This window comes from Peromyscus leucopus, chromosome 7 (genome assembly GCF_004664715.2).
Source record: "Peromyscus leucopus breed LL Stock chromosome 7, UCI_PerLeu_2.1, whole genome shotgun sequence".
In the NCBI taxonomy this organism is placed as follows: domain Eukaryota; kingdom Metazoa; phylum Chordata; class Mammalia; order Rodentia; family Cricetidae; genus Peromyscus; species Peromyscus leucopus.
In genome coordinates, this window is record NC_051069.1 from 69,041,648 (window position 1) to 69,061,829 (window position 20,182).

The following is a 20,182-nucleotide window of genomic DNA, read 5'->3' on the forward strand; positions in this document are numbered from 1 at the left end:
GCCTCCACAGAAAGCAACTGTCCGCTTATGGTCTCTTTCAACAAGCAGGCTCATCTTCTCTAAAGCCGATCCCTTCAATAGCTCCCTCCTTGTATTCGACTGCGAGGCCCTACTTGATGGGCATCTCCCTTCTCTCTCTCGGTCACCCACAGCGGCACCTGTTCACTACCCTTTTCTTTTTCTTTGAGCACGGCCAGAATCCTCAGGACATTTGCTCTGGGTGGTTCCTTTTTCCTGAAATGCCTTTCTCCTTATACCTAATTGGCTAAAGCCGGGCAGCAGTGATAACACGCCCTTAATCCCAGCACTAGGGAGGCAGAGCCTGGTGGATCTCTGTGAGTTCAAGGCCAGCCTGGGCTACAGAGCAAGATCCAGGACGGGCACCAAAACTACACAGAGAAACTGTCTCAAAAAACCAAGTATTTACTTACACACACACACACACACACACACATATATAGTTAATCAAACTAGGGAGATAAAGTATACTTTTTATACTGGAAAATTGGACTTGAAATCTTATGCTGCCATTTATTTCAGTTTTGTGAAACTGCAGGAGACTTAATTTCATCCACAAATCCAGTTTAGCAGTAACTTCACCTTGAACAGTTTTAGTACATTAAATATGGCCATGTTATTAGGCCCCAAGCAGATTATTTTGGCATAATATTCCTAGGAAATTTTATATAGAGTTGGGCCAAGTATTTTAAACTTGGGATCCCAGTTACTTGGGAAGCTGAGGTAGGACAATCCTGAGTTCCAGGGTGGCCTGGGTAACACAATGAAACATTGTCTCAGGAAGCTTTTCCTTGTACAACCGTTACTAGATTAAGCCAGACAGTAAATCTAGGAGTTATCAAGATGAAGGTGATAGAAAATTCCATGCTGGTTTTCCTTCCTACATGACTTTCATGTGAGAGAAGTACTTTAAATCACTTAGGAAAATTAACTTAAGTCCCCCTTGTAAAATAGTGGTTCTGTTCATGAGACACTGGCTTGGCCCAGGTTCTAAGCCACTGGGGAACTTTCTCAGCTTTTAGAGACCTCTAATGTTTACTTCTTTCTAAAACTAGTAAGATATATACTACAGTCCAACAACCCTTTAAATTTCAGAATCTAAGACTAAAATAACAGTAATTAGTAACCCTTTGAGAAAAATTTATACCACAGTTCTCCATGTTTTTATACCAAAAACTAATTTGGTTATTTCAAATGGTTCAAGTTTTCCAAATATTTTTTATTTTTGTTTAGAAATTTAAGCTTAAAAAAAAAAAGAAAAAGAAAAACCTTACTCATAGATTTCTCTTAATTCTGGCATAGGTTATTTTTAGAGATTGCTATGGTATACCCTGTAGAAGGAAAAAAAGGAAGTTTGGCTCCCTATAGCCACCATAACTTTTATAAGTTTATAAAGTTTTTAAGCTTAGGCTAAGGATTAGAATTAAATCATGAAATCCCATTCTGAATTTGGAAAAAGTAATCAGAAGCCTAGTAAACCCTAATTCTAAGACAGAAGACACCCAACATTTCAGCACAGAGAACGGAGAGCCGTCAGGACCCACTACTCAAGCAGTGCTCAGCACTTTGCCCTGCGGACATGGAAGTGGGTGGACAACAAAGCAATGTTCTTTCAAGGGTCAAGCTCAAATGACGCTGAAGACCTTCTACTAATTTGTAGCCGCTCAAAGTAAAATTTCCTAAATAATGTCACAATGATAGTGTTTTACACAAATTTACAGACTACGGGCTTTTTAAAAATTTTTGTTCCTTATCTAACATTTGCAAGTGCTGACCCAAAACTGTATTACCAGTCATTTATTCTCAAGTGAAAAGGAGACAAAGCATGGTAAAGACTGCTTTATTGGTGGCAGTTAGTACACATCAATAAATATTGATCTCCAAAGAAGAGCTCAGTTACTCATCAGATTCCTGGTTCATCGAGCGCTGAATGAAACTGAACCATGTGAAGACTGGGATGATGAAGTCAGTTCTGCTTCTTGGGAAATGCAGCCACAACTAACATGTAGATGGCATACGCTGTTCCTGAGAAACACACAAAAGCTTAGGAGGGGTTCTGAGATTTCAGTACATACACTTAATATTTCAGATCCAATGTTAAGGGCAAAATGGATGTTAAGACAAGCTTAATGGCTAGGCATACTGCTCAGAGGTAAGGTGTTTCCTTCTAGTGCTTAAGCTCCTGGGTTTGATTTCTAGTGAGAACACACACACATATACACAACCCTCAATCAAACATAAAAGTATTTTGATAGATGTTGAAATTTTTTTAAAAAATTAATCTAGTTTCATCGTTACTTCATTTCTATGTTCAAAGGGTAGATATGTCACAATATCTTTCAACATAATGAATGGAAACATTTTTTTAAAGCCCCTAGTACTGGAGGCAGGGTAGTGTGAATGTTTTGGGGGGGGCCCTGTTTGAGAACTACTAGTAACACACACAGAAAGCTACCTCTATCAGGGTAACCACAAACCTGCCGAGTCAGACCTCTTCTGATGGTTAAAATGCTCTTGGGTAGTTAGTATATTCTAACTGCCCTCTTGACTGCTTCTCTGGAGTGCAGTGAGACAGACTGCCTGCAATAAACACTGCCCCAGCAAAAGCAAGGAAGCTGCCGCTGCTGCCCTTGTCCTGTAAACACTCAAACAATGTCTTACCACCAACTGTCAGACCCATTGTGAGTCTGTAGAGGAGGGCATCAGATGCTCCGCCCTTCAGATGCACTGGCACTCCATTATCCTCCTGGGTCAAAAAAAAAAAAAAAAAAAAAAAAAAAAAGGCATTGATACACGTGTCACTTGTTTCCAGTTAAGAGTCAGAATATTAATTACTCATATAAAATTCAACAGCTCCTGACACCCCAAGAATTTAAATAATTTCAGAGGCTTACAATTTTTATGCTTTCCCTACTACTTTGAAATGACAAACAGTAGAACACAGCATCCTTTTCAGGCTAATGTAAAACCCAGTGAGTTCTTCGTAAGGACTATACAAACTTCAAAGCAGGAAAATACACTCCTTGAATCCCACAACGTAAATATAAGATAACAACCTGTTGATCATCAGGAAGACTTTTTTTCTCCCCTTTTATGACTTTTTTTCTCCCCTTATAAAAGGGGGCAAGGGGCTCTGGCTTGTAACACTAGTCCAGCATCTTTTATATCCACTTAAGAATTTTATTTTTATGAAACATACCTAATACTTTTACTACTTAAACTTTTACTTAGGAAAAAATTACAAATCACAATAAAACAAAAGTTATTCACAATCTAATTACTTAAAGATTAAATGCTCTCTATTCCATTGGGCCTTTCCCCAAGGTATACCAACCATTAACAGTATGGTATACATCACTATTTTTAATGCTTATATTTATCAATTCTTCTAAGTTATATGTACTTAATATACAAAATGGCATTATGCTATGTAATGTTATACACTATTTTCAAAAACAGTTTCTCAGTCCATTTAAGTCTCTTTTAAATGGCTATATAATATTCTACCAGCTGAAAAATGTCTTAACTGAATCAGCCAATCCTTTCGCAATTTCTAGGTTGAGTTCCTTAAAATCTTTTATCTATTTGCTTATACATATGCACGTATTCTAAAGTGTCTTAAGGAGGGCTTCTTAGATGACAGGGTATGTGATTAGTTTATAATATTTCAACTACTAGCTAAACTTCTGTCCCTAACATACTACTGCTTATCTGGTATGAAAATCCTGTGCATGGTACTATCTTTCTCCCATATCTGGTAAACATAATCTATTTTAAATCTTTCTATTTAGATTGCAGGGATTCCACTCATTATCTGTTTGCTTTAAGAAGACTAGGTTCTAAAAGCTGACAAAGAAGCTATAACTTCTAAGAAGAGTTAAAGCCAGGCGGTGGTGGTGGTGGTGGTGGTGGTGGTGGTGGTGGTGGTGGTGGTGGTGGTGGTGGTGGTGGTGGTGCACGCCTTTAATCCCAGAACTCAGGAGGCAGAGCCAGGTGGATCTCTGTGAGTTCAAGGCCAGCCTGGTCTACAGAGCGAGATCCAGGAAAGGCACCAAAACTACACAGAGAAACCCTGCCTCGGGATCAAAAAAAAAAAACAGTTAAAGTCAGGGTAATGTAGCCTTAAATCTATAAAACTGAGAAGACAATGACAGGGTTATGACCATTTCTTGGTGATAGTCTTATGGCCAAGCTGGTGTATAAGTCTGTGTCCAGAAAGGGGCTGGGGCTGGAAGAACAGTGTTGGCAGCCTTCACGGCTTTGAAGGAACCACCACATGGCAATACTTCTGCTCTACCAGCAGATAGGGGCCAACAGTGGTCCTCTATCTAGATCTCCAGAAGTCATGTTCTGGCTCCATTAAGAGGCAGAGTCCAAACCTCTACAGTCTCCCAGTCCACTAGCTAGAATGTATTTAGGGCAAAGGGAGCTAAATAGAAGGTTAACAGTCAAGAGCACAATGCCTGCCACATTCCACAGGAATCTTCCTTGCCCCGACAGTTGTGGTGAACTTAATCTGCATTTCTTACAGACCTGTAGTTTTTTTTTTTTTTTTTTTTAAATATCAGTGATATACTTTGAAAAACTGCTCATCCATTCCTTCTCTTTACATCAATAAACTGTCTATTTTTAGGCCTTGATTTCTCTCCGGTCTTTTGAAGTTTCCTGAGAAATCTTCCCCACTTAAGACTATTTACTACACTCTTCCCCTGCAGTATGCTATCCTAAAACATCTACTGAATCCCTACACTATTTATTTTTTGTTTCTGAGCCTTTTCTTATTTTCCTACTCCTATGCAATTATTTCCCAAAGAATGCCAATTCATCATAAATCCTCCCCCACTCCAGCACACACAAATTCATTGACCTATGCATTTTTCCCGCCTCCCCAGGCACTTCTAGGATACAGCAAATAGTTACCAAGAGAGTCCCGTATGTTCAAGCTAATACAAAAGAGGCTCCAAGAAGCAGACCTCTGGATTTACTCCCTTCTGGGCTCTATTACAAATAATGATCACTTCAAACATTTTAGTACCTGAAACAGCTTTTGTTTCTCTGGAACTTTGTTTTCAAAATGCCTTCGTGAAGTAGTGCTGATGGTCCTCTGGGCAATCTGACGGAGGGCCTGAAACAGTAAATCCACATCCAGTAAACAGGACTTAGAGCCTAAAGAAACCTCCAAAGGCAATTTCTGATCCTTCACATTGTGAAAGGAAACTGAGCTTTAAACTTGTCAGTAACAGAAGTCCAGGACCAACATCCAGGTTTTCCAGATGCTGTCTATCCTCTGCTCTGTGCTTCCCACTATATAATCTGCAGTCCCCAGAAGCCATCACCATATAACCTGTGCCTGAAGTCAATCAGTAGTATTTTGTTTTTGTTGAACAAAGCACAATGATATATAGAAGAAAAAAAATAGACTACGTTCAAACATTTTCATTTAGAATTCACCTACATTAAAAATCTATTTATTACTTGACTGAAAAATAAACCAGCAAGATTTTTTTTTTTTTTTGGCTACCAGAAAGATTCTTACTCAAAATTATTTTGCAGAGGAGGGCACATGCTACGCAAGCAAACTACCAGCTACACTCCTACATCTAAGAAAACTATAATGGGGTGTAAGTCTTGCTTAAAGACCTACAACGCACACTTATTTGAATCAGTAAACATGCACTTTAATAACTCATCAATACCACTTTCTAAATGGCACTGATAAGTTATTAAAACTGTTAAATAATTACAAAAGAGAATCAAATCACATCTTTTTAAATTCTGGAAAAATACTTCAGAAGCTCAGAGGTGTTCAAAGGCAATTCAAAATCACCATTACACTTCAGCTGTGGATACCATTAAATCCCAACCAAAAATTGAATAATTTAGTTCTTTAGTTACTTCTGTTGCAGATAAGAACCATGTAAATTTATATCCTTTCACTATAATACAGGGTTTGGGGATTTAGCTCAGTGGTAGAGCGCTTGCCTAACAAGCGCAAGGCCCTGGTTCGGTCCTCAGCTCAAAAAAAAAAAAAAAAAAAAAAAAGACACCCCCCCCCCAAAAAAAACCCACTAGGATACAAAACAAAATGACAAAAGTGTTTCCAGGTGTCAAAAATCCCACCCACCCACCCACTGGAGCCTACATCAAAGCTACAATCTTATCAATAGTCACCAGTTAACGGTAGTGACTAAGGAAGCAAGTTTGATCATGCCCTTCCCTCCACGTCTACCCTGCAACAACCAGGGGAGAGAAATCGGAAAGGTCAGGGGGAAAGGACGGCCAAGGTGACTCCCTCATCTCCCGCGTCTGCCTTCTGCTCCACTTCCAGTACAGCTTTCTGTCGGGGGTCCCTGAGCCTTCGCCCCGACACCCCAGCACCAGCCAACCCCCAAAAGCTACCTACCAGCAGATTCCGCAACATCTTGGCTCAGTTGCTGCCCACCAACCGCGACTACTGAACGCCAAAAACCGGAAACCAGGCCGGAAACGGAACTCCCTCCTGGCTCTGCGCGTGCGTCCAGAATAAGCGCTCGTTCCTGGAGGAGTAGGAGGAGAAGGAGGAGGAGGAGGGGCTCGCGCAACAGACCATAGAGAAAGCAAACTGAGCCAGAGCGGCCGCTGAGAACAGCCGCTCTAGCAACCCCGCCTCCCCGGCCCGGGCTTTCCGGTCCATCTATACCACCTGTCTCAGCGCTCCCGGCTCAGAACTAGGGCTAGAAGCAAGCAAACGCCGTCTGCGATCGGAGAGGCGTGATGTCTGCAGCACTTCACTCTTTGTTGAAGTCAGTAGGAGACCAGACTTTCCGGAAACTACCTTGTCTTTTGAGAAGGCCTTTGAGCCGCTGTTTACAGACTGAAAGAACAATGGATGTCAAAGCTACATCGTGCAAGCTTAAAAATACAAAAGCTCCTCAACACGGATACAGCCCAGTTTGGGGGTTTGTTTTCCACAGATGAAAGCGGGGAGCGTTAGTCTTTGTGCTGAGAACATACTGGAAAAAGCAATGTTGGTATCCACAGGTATCTAGCACTTTCTTGGGCTAAACTCCACTTGCTGGAAGCGCTTCCTGTGTTCCCAGAGTGTGGAACTGGCTGGCTTCATTATGAGCCCGGGAAAATGCTGAAAAGAGGGGAGTATATTTTTAATTGAGGTTCAACACAAATATCAACTGCGTCTTGCTTTTTCAGATTAGCAGGACACTACACTCTATGACTGCAGTTGCCAGACGTGCGTGTATTTTACAGATAGGCTGTCAGCGTTTTGCATCAGTCTTGCTCATAATTATTCCTCCTAACAACTGCCTTTATTCTCTCTGCTCACCCTCATGTATGTACAAGTAAAAACAATCTGCCTGCATTACAACAAATGTCTTTCTATCCTTTTGTAAACTTGGAAATGATCTCATTGCCGTTTCAGGTAAAAGCTGATAAATGGGTTCAACAATGGTATTGAATAAAAACTGGTAATGTTTAATTCCTTCAAATCCTAAGGGTTATTTGTTTTCTTAATAACCTACTGAAGGGGCTAGCAGACCCAAACATGGCAAACATGGCCTCTGGCAGGCCTTCCCCCATTCCCTCTTCCTTGCTAAAAACTGTTGGATTAATTCATTAATTAATTAGTTTTAGTTTTTTGAGACAGGGTATCTCTGTATAACAGGCCTGGCTGTCCTGGAACTCGCTTTGTTGACCAGGCTGGTCTCATCTCACAGAGATCTTCCTACCTCGGCCTCCTGAGTGCTGGAATTAAAGGCTTGCACCACCACTTGCCTAGATTACATTCTTAAAGCTAGCCACCAGGTCTATTCCTTTATTTGGCGACTTCCTGAGGCCGACTACCAAAGTCCAGCTATCAAAGTACTGAAGTCCAGCAATCAAAAGCCCCCTTTTGGCTCACCTAATTTAACATGCCCAATCAAAATTAAACACCGCATCCTAACATGTTTCCCCTCTTACATTTATAAACTGCCATTTGCATATGGCCCTTGTTTATCTCTTCTCTATCTTCCGGGACAAATATCCCCTTCCTTTCTCGTCCCTTTTGCCTTTTTCCTCTGTCTCCTGTCTTTTTCTCTTATTCCCTGCTCTTTGTCCCTTTGAAGCAAAAAAAAAAAAAACTCCTTTGTGCTGATAACTTGGTCTTGGGGTGTCTTGTGCCAATACCTGTCCTTTTATCTACTCCGTTAATTTGTCCAAGTTACCTAACAAAGTTTAATTTTCCTTCCTTACCGAGTTTATAAACACCCATCACAACCAACTTAGTTTCTACCACCTCTGAATTATTCAATGTAACCAAATCTTTTAGCATAATATGACAATAGTTGGGGTGTGGGGAGTTGTCTACATTTATTTTCTGTAATTGGGATTCATTAGTTTGTGCTGTTCTCTTTCACCACAGGCTATACACTTCCCCAAGATAGACTATACTTACCATTCCCCTAGTACTGTTAAATTAAAAGTAGACCCACTAACCAACAGTGAATGCATACTGTATGACAGACCTAGAAATACTGACTGTCCAAAAAGAACCAAGAGTTCACATGAAAAGGACCTACTGTAGATACAGATCCTTATAGCCTTGTCACTTAGGACAGTACAATTTTCTCTTTACTGCATCTACAAACACATTCCATTTTAAAAAGGAAATCACACATACAAAACAAAACAATGTTTACTATCCCATTCTCTTTCTCCAGAATAAAAACAGACTTCTTTAAACTTGTGTGCCCTTTCTTTGGTCCTAATATTTTTTAAATCCCATTTTAGGCAAGCTTCTACATTATCAGCAACAGATAGCACAACTGCTCATTCCCTTAAGAGTACATTTTAATTTGGAAGTAAACCATCGAGGAAAACAGGGCAACATGAGTTTGAAACAAGGGGCTTTTAGTGAGACTTCATACACAACTCTCCTGTCCTATTTGACACTGCACCTTTCAGTTTTCGCTTGGCTCCTCATCCTTTCAACACCAAAATTCGAAAGTATCCTATCTTTCCTAAATGTGAACTGACATTTCCCTTAAACTCAAGACATCCTTCAGATGTCTAATGAAGATCCTAAATTAACTTAAACTTGCTATTTTTTTTATTCTTAAATCTTCTCCTCTGCAATTTTCCCCAAACATTTTATTACCACACTCTACAATCAATTCTATAGGTGCAACTTCACAATCTAATCTGACCATTTATGATCTGCAACACCACTACGGCAGGCCAAGCCAGCAACATCTCTCACTTAGATTTCTGCAAAAGCCTTAACTTGTTTCCCTCTTCCTCTTTTGTCACTATTGTCTCCCAGCATCCAGAGTGATAGAATTTAAAAATGTTCAATATTTGTTTGACAAATAGTACCCTGCCCCCGCCAACAAAAAAAATTCACTCAAAAACAAAAACAAAAACCAACTAACATTTGTTGGCCTCCTTCTGCAGCTTTGTCAGCCCCAGGGTTGTTCAGTATCTCCTTGTTCCTGCCTTCTTAACTGTCACTATTTGGATAGAAAAATGTGGCTGAAGCCAGGCGGTGGTGGCACATGCTTTTAATCCCAGCACTCAGGAGGCAGAGGCAGGCGGATCTCTGAGTTGGAGGCCAGTCAGGGCTACACAGAGAAATCCTGTCTCAAAAAAGACAAAAAGAGAAAAATGTGGCTGAAATTTGCCTTGGTCTACCAAACTATTAGGTTCATCCTAAATATGCTAGAAACTCATTACCAGGTCTCTGAATTTATCCAATGACCCGTAAATTAACTTTCAAAATGGGCTCCTTTCCAAAACATCAGTTTGAGGTTTAGTTTAATGTTTTTGTTCTTGTTCTTTCATATTACAGACTGGTTCTTTTGAGTAATGCTTACATGACATTTAACTCCAGGTTCAAAATTTTGAAGTTGCTAGTTGTATTAATTTTATACGTGAGTACAAATTTAGTCAAGGGACCTGAGAAACTAGAATGTCTAGTGTCACTGCTTCCATATTACTATTTCCCTTTATTGTGTATCAAATCCTTGTGGTTGTGGTTCCTATGTTGATACTTCTTTAGGTATTACTGTTGAAAGCAACAGATCAACAAGAAAACTCGCAGACAGCAAAACATACACAAGCAGAGGGATGGGAACAGATAAATAGTGTGGTTTGGCAAAAAAAACAAAGTTGTTCATGGCAGAAGGTTGGTTGCCATGACTAATTTAATTGAAGGTGCCTTGGAGCCATTCAAAGCTTTAAGGAGTGTGGGCTTAGAATACAAATTCCATTTTAAGATAATACTAGTTATAATTAAAGGCTGGAGAGGACCCAAGTTACTAGGGCCAAAGAGTCAGAAGGTTTTGTAATAACACAAAAAAGAGGGATGGCTTAAGTTCAGCAACAGGAGCAGCAGGATATAATGAGTAGACACAACAGCACATTAAAAACAAGTGCCTTGTGCTGTGGGATAATGCTCTTGTACACTGTAAAGAATTGTCACTCAAATTGGTTTAATAAAAGGATTGGCCAGTAGATAGGCAGGAAGTATAGGTGCAGCAACCAGACTAGGAGAATTCTGGGAAGAGGAAGGGTTGAGGAAGGAAGAGGAAGAGTCAGGAGGAGAATGCTGCACTGAGAAAAGGTACAAAGCCACGTGGCTAAACATAGATGAGAATTATTGGTGAATTTAAGTGTAAGAGCTAGTTAGTAATAAGCCTGAGATACCAGATAAGCATTTATAAGTAATATTAAGTCTCCAAATCAAATTATTTGGGAAGCATCTGCTGGGTATTTGGGAATAGGTAGGCAGGAGAAAAAACTTCTGCCCACAACCTTGAAAAACCAGCAGTTTGTGATTTATTTAGATTAAGTAGCTGATAAGCTTGGGGTTTCTAGATTAAATCGTAATAATCAGTTTATCCAGAAATCCATGGAGAGTAATATAAATATACATCAATTCCATTGTAAAGATAGTAGTGAAAATGGTAATTTACTACACGGCCAGGCATGGTAGTATACATCTTAATCCTAACACTCAAGAGGCAGGGCAGGTAGAGTTCTATGATTCTGAGGGCAGCCTGGTTTACATGTAAAGTTCAAGGTCATCCAGGGCTACACAGTAAGACACTGTCTACAATAAATAAGACATAAAAGTGCTTCTTTTGTTCCAGAAGTATGTGTTAGAGTCCAGAAAACAATCTCTAAAACTCCCAATATTTTATGTGGTGAGCATAACTAATATATACAAAGGAAACTAAGGAAAATAAGTAGGGAGAAAATTAGGAGTTATCCACAAGCCAGATGCTAAGGATAAAAAGGAAAGGAACATGCCTATAGAAAGTATCAAGATAAAGGTAAATTTGTTTGGCTTGACAGAAATGAATGGGAACAATTCATTGGGTACCTACTTATGGTTTCTATTGCTGTGATGAAACACCATGACCAAAGGCAACTTGTAAAGGAAAGGGTTTAATTTGCTCACACTTCCACATCACAGTTCATCACTGAAGTGAAGTCAGAAACTCAAGGATGGAACTTGGAGGCAGGATCTGATGCAGAAACCACAAAGGACTGATGCTTACTGGCTTGCTCCTCATGACTTGCTCATTTACTTTCTTATATACTCCTAGGACGACCTACCGAGGAGTGGCACCACTCACAAGATGTGTTAATTTCACACCAATCACTAATTTTAAAAATGTCCCACAGACTTATCCACAGTCCAATCTAGTGGGAGCATTTCCTCAATTGAGTTCTCTCTTCCCAAATGACTCTAGTTTGTGTCACATTGAGCCCTTGTCAGCTTGACACACAAACACATCACCATTAGGCCATAACCTTTCCTTTCTTGTTCATCCCCAAAATCTCACGGTAATATCAACATCCCAACATGTGTGTGTTTTCCAAGACAGGGTTTCTCTGTTTAACAGCTCTGGCTGTCCTAGAACTCGATTTGTAGACCAGGCTGACCTCAAACTCACAGAGATCCTCCTGCCTCTACCTCCCCCTGCCTCTACTTCCCCCAAGTGCTGGGATGAAAGGCACACACCACCACATGGGGCTTAAAACATTGCAACATTAAAAAGTCCTACAGTCTTTAAAAATTCAAACACTTAAAAGTCCAAAGTCTCTTTAAAATATTCAAAACTTTCTAAAACTCCAGTCTCTTTAAAGTTCAAAGTATCTCAACTGCTGGACTCCTGTAAAATTAAAATCAAAATACTTTCTTATTCCATGAGAGAATTACCAGGGCACAGTCACAAGTAAAAACAAAAACAAAGTCCAACAGTATAAACTTTAATGTAATGGTTACTAGTTGTATTGTTAACAGATTAATTCAATTCTGGGATTCCTCCATGATCTTTTGGGCTCCAAAGGGCTTGGCAGTGACATTTCTCTGGCTCTGTCATACATAACACATAGATTGTCTCCTAGGAGGTACAAGCCCAAGCAGCTTCACTTCGTGGACGATGCTGTCCTTGGTGGTCATCCCATTAGTCACATCTCCAAAATATTGGAGTCCCCACTGCAACTGGGTTGCACCTTTATCCGTAGCTTCACCTGTGCTCCTCCTTTCAGCGACTCTGACCTTGCCACATGGCACTACACCTAAATTTCTGCCCATAACTGTCAGTCCTAGGGCTTCCAGCACTACACTCAAGCTACACATTCACCAGTGGCCTCTCCCAATGCCAAGCCTAGGCTGCTCTCCATGACCCTTTTATGTCTTCAAGATCAGAACCCCTGGGAAATTCTTGCACATTTTCAAGTTGGCTGCCAGAATGAGATGGAGCCTTGGCCCCCTCTGGACCACAGGTCTTGTCTGCATCACCCCTTCATTGTCTGCATCACTCTGCTTCCAAGCTGACATACAACAGTCCACTAAGCTCTCAGCACTCAACAGTGTTTCTAGCCCAAACTTCCAAAGTCCCCTCACAATCCTCCCCCAAAGCATGGTCAAGCCTACTATAGGAATAGCCCCACTACCTGGTACCAATTTGTGTCGTAAGTTTCTATTGATATAAAACTCCATGACCAAAAGCAGCTTGGAGAGGAGTTTATGTCAGCTTACATTTCCACATTACAGTCCATCACTGAAGGAAGCCAGGGGAGGAACTCAAACAGGGCAGGAACCTGAAGACAGGAGCTGATGCAGAGGACATAGAGGAGTGCTGTTTACTGGCTTGCTCCTCATGACTTGCTCAGTTTGCTTTCTTATATACTCCAAAGACCACCTACCCAGGAATGGAACCACCCACATGGGCTGGGCCATCCCCACATCAATCACTAAGAAAATGTCCCACAAGCCAGTCTGGTTGGGGCATTTCCTCAACTGATGCTCTCTTCCCAAATGACTCTAGCTTGGGTCAAGTTGACATAAAACTGGCCAGTATACCTAATTTGGTATCATTTTTCTACATGCTTTCCATCCATCACTTCTCAAAAAAAAATGTCAAGTAGGTAATGAAACCCCAATTTTACAAATGGTCTAGGAAATAAAGCAATCTACAGATCCAGCTGGTAAGTGCTCAACAGCCTATGAATCCACTTTTAGACTCTCTACTGAATCTTTTAGACAGGAGACAGTGAAGAAAATGCAGTGCCATTTTGACATGAAAGGTTGACTTAAATTGAAAATGAAAAAACAAACTACTGTTGTACAAACTTAGAGTATAAAGGAAAGGAAACACACTCCAGGAATTATTATAGAGTATTGATTCTCAACTGGAGAGATGGAGAAGCTCAAATATAATTTGACATAAACTTTGTAAAACTATATTTCTGCATTTCTGGTGCTTGAAACAAAGTGGCATGTTAGGTTTGAAAAAGATGTAAGGGTGAGCTGTCTTCAATACCAAGACAGCAAAGATGGTGTACTGACTCAAGAGTTACTCCCTCTTCACTCCTACTGCAATAAAACAAGACTAAAGGAAAAGGGTACAAGAAAAACTGACTGACACATCACCCTAGATCAATCTCAAAAAATTCTAAGTAAAATAAATTAGTTTAAAATACTATTTATAATACTGCAGAAGACAGACCACACAAACACAAGACATTAGTGGTTTCCAGGGGAAAGGGAACATTGAGGAGATGGTTCACAAGAGTTATTGGGCATAGTGGACCCGTTTGGTACTCTATCATGGTGTTAAAACTCACACAAGTATACAAAGCAGGAAAAAAAGTAATGCTGTCATAAAAATCTTAAAAGTTTAAGCTCCAAACAGGTAAGACAGGGAGATAATCAATTTCAACAAATTGATGAAAAACAGCCAGCTGTACTCTGACTAAAGTGGACAGAGCAAGCTGTACTCTGAAGAAGCTGTAGGAGGGAATCAGCATGAAGCATGCCTGCTGGTCCAGTCCCTCAGAAGCTGAGCTCTGGAGCAAAGGTGACAGCAAAGGAATGGACCTGAAAATGGCCAGTTGAAAAATGTACATGACGAAACAGTCAGATCTCTAAGATGTTAATCTTCTCAGCCAAAATGTAAATTTGGTCAAAAGCCATAGCTGAGGAGCTCATAGGCCCCTGGGGTAACCTACCACTAGTATTCTGCTAAAGGAACACAAAATCAAAGTGTCCTTGAAATTCGTATTTTTATACCTACAGACTAGTGTAGTTCATCAGAGAAGTTTCTTCACACAGTGGATGGCAGTTAACACGGAAACTCACAACTCACCGATGCAGAGAGTAAATGTCTATAGAACGTTCAGCCCAAACTAGCACGTCTACATCACCCCCAAGACTCATCATGGAAGTCAGGCTGGAAAGACTAGAAAAGCCAGAGATTGGGGAGGACAAGAACAAAATACACACACACACACACACACACACACACTCTCTCTCTCTCTCTCTCTCTCTCTCTCTCTCTCTCTCTCTAAGCATGAAGCACTAATTCATACACATCAAAACAGGACAGAGGACAACTGCGCAGCAATCTGAGAGGGCCAGCATCTACAATCAGATACACCAAAAGTAATGGAGAGAAAATTGCTTTTAATCTGAAATTGTACGTGTAGTCAAGCTACTAATGAAATATGAAGGTTGGAAAAGGATTTATATGTTATTTCTTTTTAATTAAAAATTACATTTATTTACTTTGTGTGTGAGTTTCTGGGGAATAAAAGGAAAATTTCTGTTGAGGATTATTCTTTTTCATAATGGCTTTATAGTAACTATTTGACTTTGGAAACTGCACATACCTTACTTTTATATATAAAAGCAAATAAGGTCACCATGGTCTCATTTGGTTTTTAGACAATATATTTATTTTAAAATTTCAAATGACATTAAGAAAAATGTGTTTTTTACATCTACTGACTGATGGGTGCATGGACCAAAATGAGCTTTAAAATACGTTACTAGATCATCCAAATTCTACAACAGGCATTAAGACATCAGAACTTTGGGACAGCAGTACTTTTACCCCCTCACACTTAAAACTATCTTGTTCACAAAAAATAAAACTTTGCAACTTAAAGAGCAACTGTAATAATCCTCAGGCAGTGTTTCCATGCAGACCGGGAACAGCAAGCTGAGCAGTGTTCAAAGCCCTGCTTCTCAACCTGCTCCTCCTTTATGTTAGGTTTTTCATTTACTGCCTCCTTGGCTTCATCTCTGTCACTGTCCATTCCCCTCACTTTAACACCAACCTTAGCCAGTCTGCCTAGAACTCAGGTTAACAATCTCACCATTTCCTGGTAAGAATAGATGCTCTTCAGTTACTAAAGTCTCGTGCTTATGTTGTCAGTGATTAATAAGCATAATAATTTGATAATTGATGACATTTTATCAAATGCACACATGAAGAAGTTAAAACAGTGGTTCTCAACCTTCCTAATGCTGCTCATACTTCCTAATGTTGTGGTGACCCCCAACCATAAAATTATTTCGTTGCTGCCTCCTCAGTGTGATTTTGCTCCTGTTGTGAACAGTAATGTAAGTATCTGATATGCAGGATATCTGATATCTGATGGCTGTGGGGATCATGACCCACATGTTGAGAACCATGGGTTAAAACCTGGACTCCCTAAGCCTGGTTAAAACTGAGTACAAACTATTAGCAAGAACAAAGGGACATTGTTATTTTAGTAAGACACTTAAACATAGCACAATTAATTTTGTTCACTTTTATTAATACAAAACATCCTAACAGAATGTTAACTTTTAATATAACTAAGGTTACAAATAAACTGTCACTATCCAACAAATAATATTCATTTGTCTCTTAATTGAATTGTTCCCTATTAGAACACAGTTATTTTCTCCAGTTTATTTTAAATGGCTTTATGATTTCAATGAAATGTCTTAGCTTTTGCTTACTGAATAATTTTTTTCAGTTGGAAAATTTCTCATGCCAAAACACTTCCTTGCAAATTAACGCATTGTTCTAAGCCTTCTACTTAGTCACCTTAATGACATCAACTTTTCTAAATATTGAATGTCCCATTTTCTTCATATATACAACAGGAGTTGATTTTAAATGACAGGAACCAGGGAAGAATATAGACCATCAATGCACTTGTAAAATAGATAAAGCTTCAATTGTACTTTTAAAGATTCCCTCTTCTCCAAGATGTGAAAATGTTAGATTTCTTCAGATTTTCTTCAGACCCCTTGGCCCCCAGTTAGAGAAAGAGATGCAGGCTAGTAGTCCTCTTTAAACAGCACTTACTCTGGAAAGATGGGCAGAAATATCTCACGTCTTATGAAGAATCCCCCAAATAAACTGATCATCATATGCACGAGGGACAATTTTCAGAATAACAGCATTCTGAATGACTGACAAAAGAATAGTTTTAGAGAAAGAAGAACTTATGTCCTGAGAAAGTTTCCTCTATCCATAAATCAAGTAACCCATGCAAGTAATATTTTTATAAGTTAAAAGTCACCATGAATTACAAGCTCTTTTAACAGAATTTCATATCGTACAAGCTTAAGTGTGGCACATTTCTACTATGAACCATAGAGATATTTGCTATTTTAAGCACATCTTAATCTAAACTGAAACATTACTCAGACCTTTTGATTTAAAATATAACTAAAGGAAAGCATTACAAAGTCTGAAAACACAAGCATTCTACTACATAAATATGAGTTACTTTAGTGTAAAAACAATGAAGTAATCTCAATGCAATGAAGTCAACTCTGATTAATACATACATTTTCATGCATGTGGAAAAAATAATTTACATTCACTTCAGGAATAACTTCCACAGCAAACAAATTACAGCATTTATTCAATAAAGGAATATTAAAATAATTCTAGTTAGAAAATAAAGTAACTTCAATCAGATATATTATAATCTTTTTTATCATGTACATACTCCAAATCCCCCTGAATTTAAGTAGGAAATGTATAGAACATCTTTTTAAGGTATATCTTAGGAAAACTAATCAAAACATTACCTTCATTAAAGGCAATGTATATACATATCCATATTTGTTTGACCTATATGCAAAAATTTAATGAAATATGGAAGAAATTAGGATTTCAATTTTTTTCTGGGCTATATTGGACTAAGTCAAAATACTTACCTGCTAAGTAAGAACAGCTTGAGGTATTTCCAAGGCAGAGCAATCATCTTAACACTACACACCACAATAATGAAAAGTCTCCTTTGAACATTTACACCTGGTTTACAGTTGAGGCGGAGGATGAGGGTTTGCCAAGGAGCTGGCCCATCCCACCTATATTCTTTCTTCCCTTATAAAGTGTAAGCTTCTAGGGAGATGATCACATATAAACATTTCAAATAGCTTGGACTCCAGAATGCAACATGTTAGCCAAATGAAAGGGGACTTAAAATTCTATCCAAGACCTACCTAATCTCTTTAGATATTAATTTCTATACTGGACAAGCTAAGTATGTCCTCTGAAATCAAAGTCATTTTCAAATAACTATAAGAGAAACTGAACACATGAACCACCTCAACAAGGAGGGACTTTAAGCCTTTACACACGACACATGAAAATGATGAAGTGCTTTATTTATATTTAGTCTTTCTTCAATCTGAACTGTAACCAAATTCAAAAGGTTAGCAAGTCATTACACTCATACATCTCATAATCCCTTTCTTCACACAGTAGGCACACATATACAACATGTCAATATAATGTTATCAGCACAGCATAAACGTTTAAGCAGTAGACTCATTTCACATGAAAGAGGCTCTATGCATCACATGGCCTGTCCCAATAAAAAGCAGACATTAGAATGCCATTTTAGCAGTTACAATATTGATATGATCAATATAGCTAATTTTTATACCCGTCATATATTTTCATAAGTCATCCATATGTAAGAAGCAAAGGACAAAGGCTGTTTTTTTTTTTTTTAAGTTATGTGCCAACTTCAAAATGACATACTAACCAGACATCAGCATTCAAAAGCTAGGTTGAACAGGACTGGCCTTGATGCACATGCAGTAGATTTGTTTTCAGAATATAAAATTAAATGGTGATGTCAGCAGTATTACTACTGTTTCTATATTTATGATTAATTACTAGCAATACAACTCCCAGAAGGAAGGAGATGGATCCAATAGTGATGTAAGCAATTCCCAAAAATGGATTTTTTCCTCCCATCCATGAAATAGTGCTCAAGATCATCCGTTTTCGTCCATCAAAAGAATGTACGGGGTAATCTGATGAGGGTATAGGAAGACTTTCTGTCCGTGGTTACTTGATGTTTAAAACACAAGTTTTAAAGTTAACATTTAACTGCTTATAATTGATTTATATAAATTCTGATACATAGATACCTCCCTTGTATATTCTCAATCACAATAAATGGATGGATGGATGGATGGATGGATGGATGGATGCATGGATGGATGCATGGATGGATGCATGGATGGATGCATGGATGGATGCATGGATGGATGCATGGATGGATGCATGGATGGATGGATGGAACTGTACTTTTTTTGCTCCTGTTTTTGAGACAGGGTCTCACTATGTAGCTCCGGCTGTCCTGGAACTAACTATGTAGATAAGGCTGGCCTTGAAGTCACAAGAGATCAGCCTGACTCCTCCTTCCAAGTGCTGGGATTAAAGGCATGTACCACTATGTACCACAAATAAAACCATCTTAAAAACCTAATTTAGATAATTTTCTCTATGTGTTACTAGACATTGAACCCAGGGCAAGACACTCTACCTCTGAAAAATATTCCCAGACCTGATCTAGTGAAATAATGTTACTAGCAAAAGCCAAAATGTTTTATCAAAACAATAAAATTCAGATCTATATAGTATCTCGGGTAGTTTTACTCCTATTCATTACCTAAGAGGTACTAATGGCTTCAAAGTAATGTAATATGGAAAAAATATGTCAGATGAGCAGCAATGATGCCCACAAAGGACAGACAAGAGAGCAGAAAACAATCTGAAGTCCTAAGCTCAAAGAGCATGTTTAAGCACGTATCTACAAGACAGAGAGCACTCTAAGTAGAGGGTCACAAAGCATGATGCCCAGTTTTAGCCAGCTCATTTGAGGCAATAACAAAACTCATGCTCTGAAAGAATGATAGCTCAGACAGTGCAGAAGTCAAAACTGACTGGTAAGGAGACCAGAGAGAAGACTGCAGTGTGGTGGATGCACTGTTTACATGGCTCATTCAAGGACGCTGGCAAGAAAGTAAAGAAGACAAAACTAAAATCTGAACTGAAAAGGGGCACAACTGCAGCCCCTCAGACCACAGTCTGGAGGTGTGGCAGGCCCCACTCTAATTACTGAAATCAATCTTAACCTGAGGCAGGAGTCATGATACTTAATCCAACTGTCCCAGGACCAGACACAGTATCAAATCAACTATGTTCCCCCTTTCTCCTCTTCCTCTAAAAATATGGGCTTCCACTTTAACTCCATTCAACTGTGCTCTTAATTTCCTCCTTTTCTTGTACTTTTTACAGCTAACTGCAGATGTTGCAAGCCCCAAGGTCCCTGTATTGCTGTACTGTCAGTCTTTGAGATGTCCTGCCTTCTTCCTGAAAGTGCTCTCAGTACTGGGACTCTGATGCAGATTCTCTACATGAGAACTCTCTGCCCTCTCCAAAGTTCCCAGTGCTCCAGACTCTCCTCTCCCATGTTCTATATTTGGCTTCACACTGGCAAAACTGCTCCTAAATGGGCATGGTTTCAAAGCCACGTTATGTTCAGTCAGCCACTATTAGGCCATATTCAATTGCATAACCAAGAGTCC

At 39.3% G+C, this 20,182-nt stretch overlaps 2 protein-coding genes across 2 annotated transcripts in view; both read right to left on the bottom strand.

Annotated features, from left to right (window-relative positions):
• Nucleotides 1–1,842: 1,842 nt before the first annotated feature.
• Nucleotides 1,843–6,530, bottom strand: LOC114700271 (cytochrome c oxidase subunit 7A2, mitochondrial). The gene is made up of 4 exons (XM_028879854.1): nucleotides 6,422–6,530; nucleotides 5,054–5,143; nucleotides 2,680–2,764; nucleotides 1,843–2,043 (listed from the first exon to the last, which is right to left on the bottom strand). Exons 1-4 carry the CDS (start codon nucleotides 6,437–6,439, stop codon nucleotides 1,985–1,987), a joined length of 252 nt encoding a protein of 83 aa, XP_028735687.1. The 5' UTR covers nucleotides 6,440–6,530; the 3' UTR covers nucleotides 1,843–1,984.
• Nucleotides 6,531–16,089: 9,559 nt separating this feature from the next.
• The window catches only part of Tmem30a (transmembrane protein 30A), a 29,262-nt gene continuing 25,169 nt past the window's right edge, over nucleotides 16,090–20,182 (bottom strand). Inside the window, exon 7 of the mRNA XM_028879853.2 lies at nucleotides 16,090–18,622. Coding sequence (XP_028735686.1) covers nucleotides 18,429–18,622 — 194 coding nt within the window. The 3' untranslated portion in view covers nucleotides 16,090–18,428. The remainder of the gene's footprint in view (nucleotides 18,623–20,182) is intronic.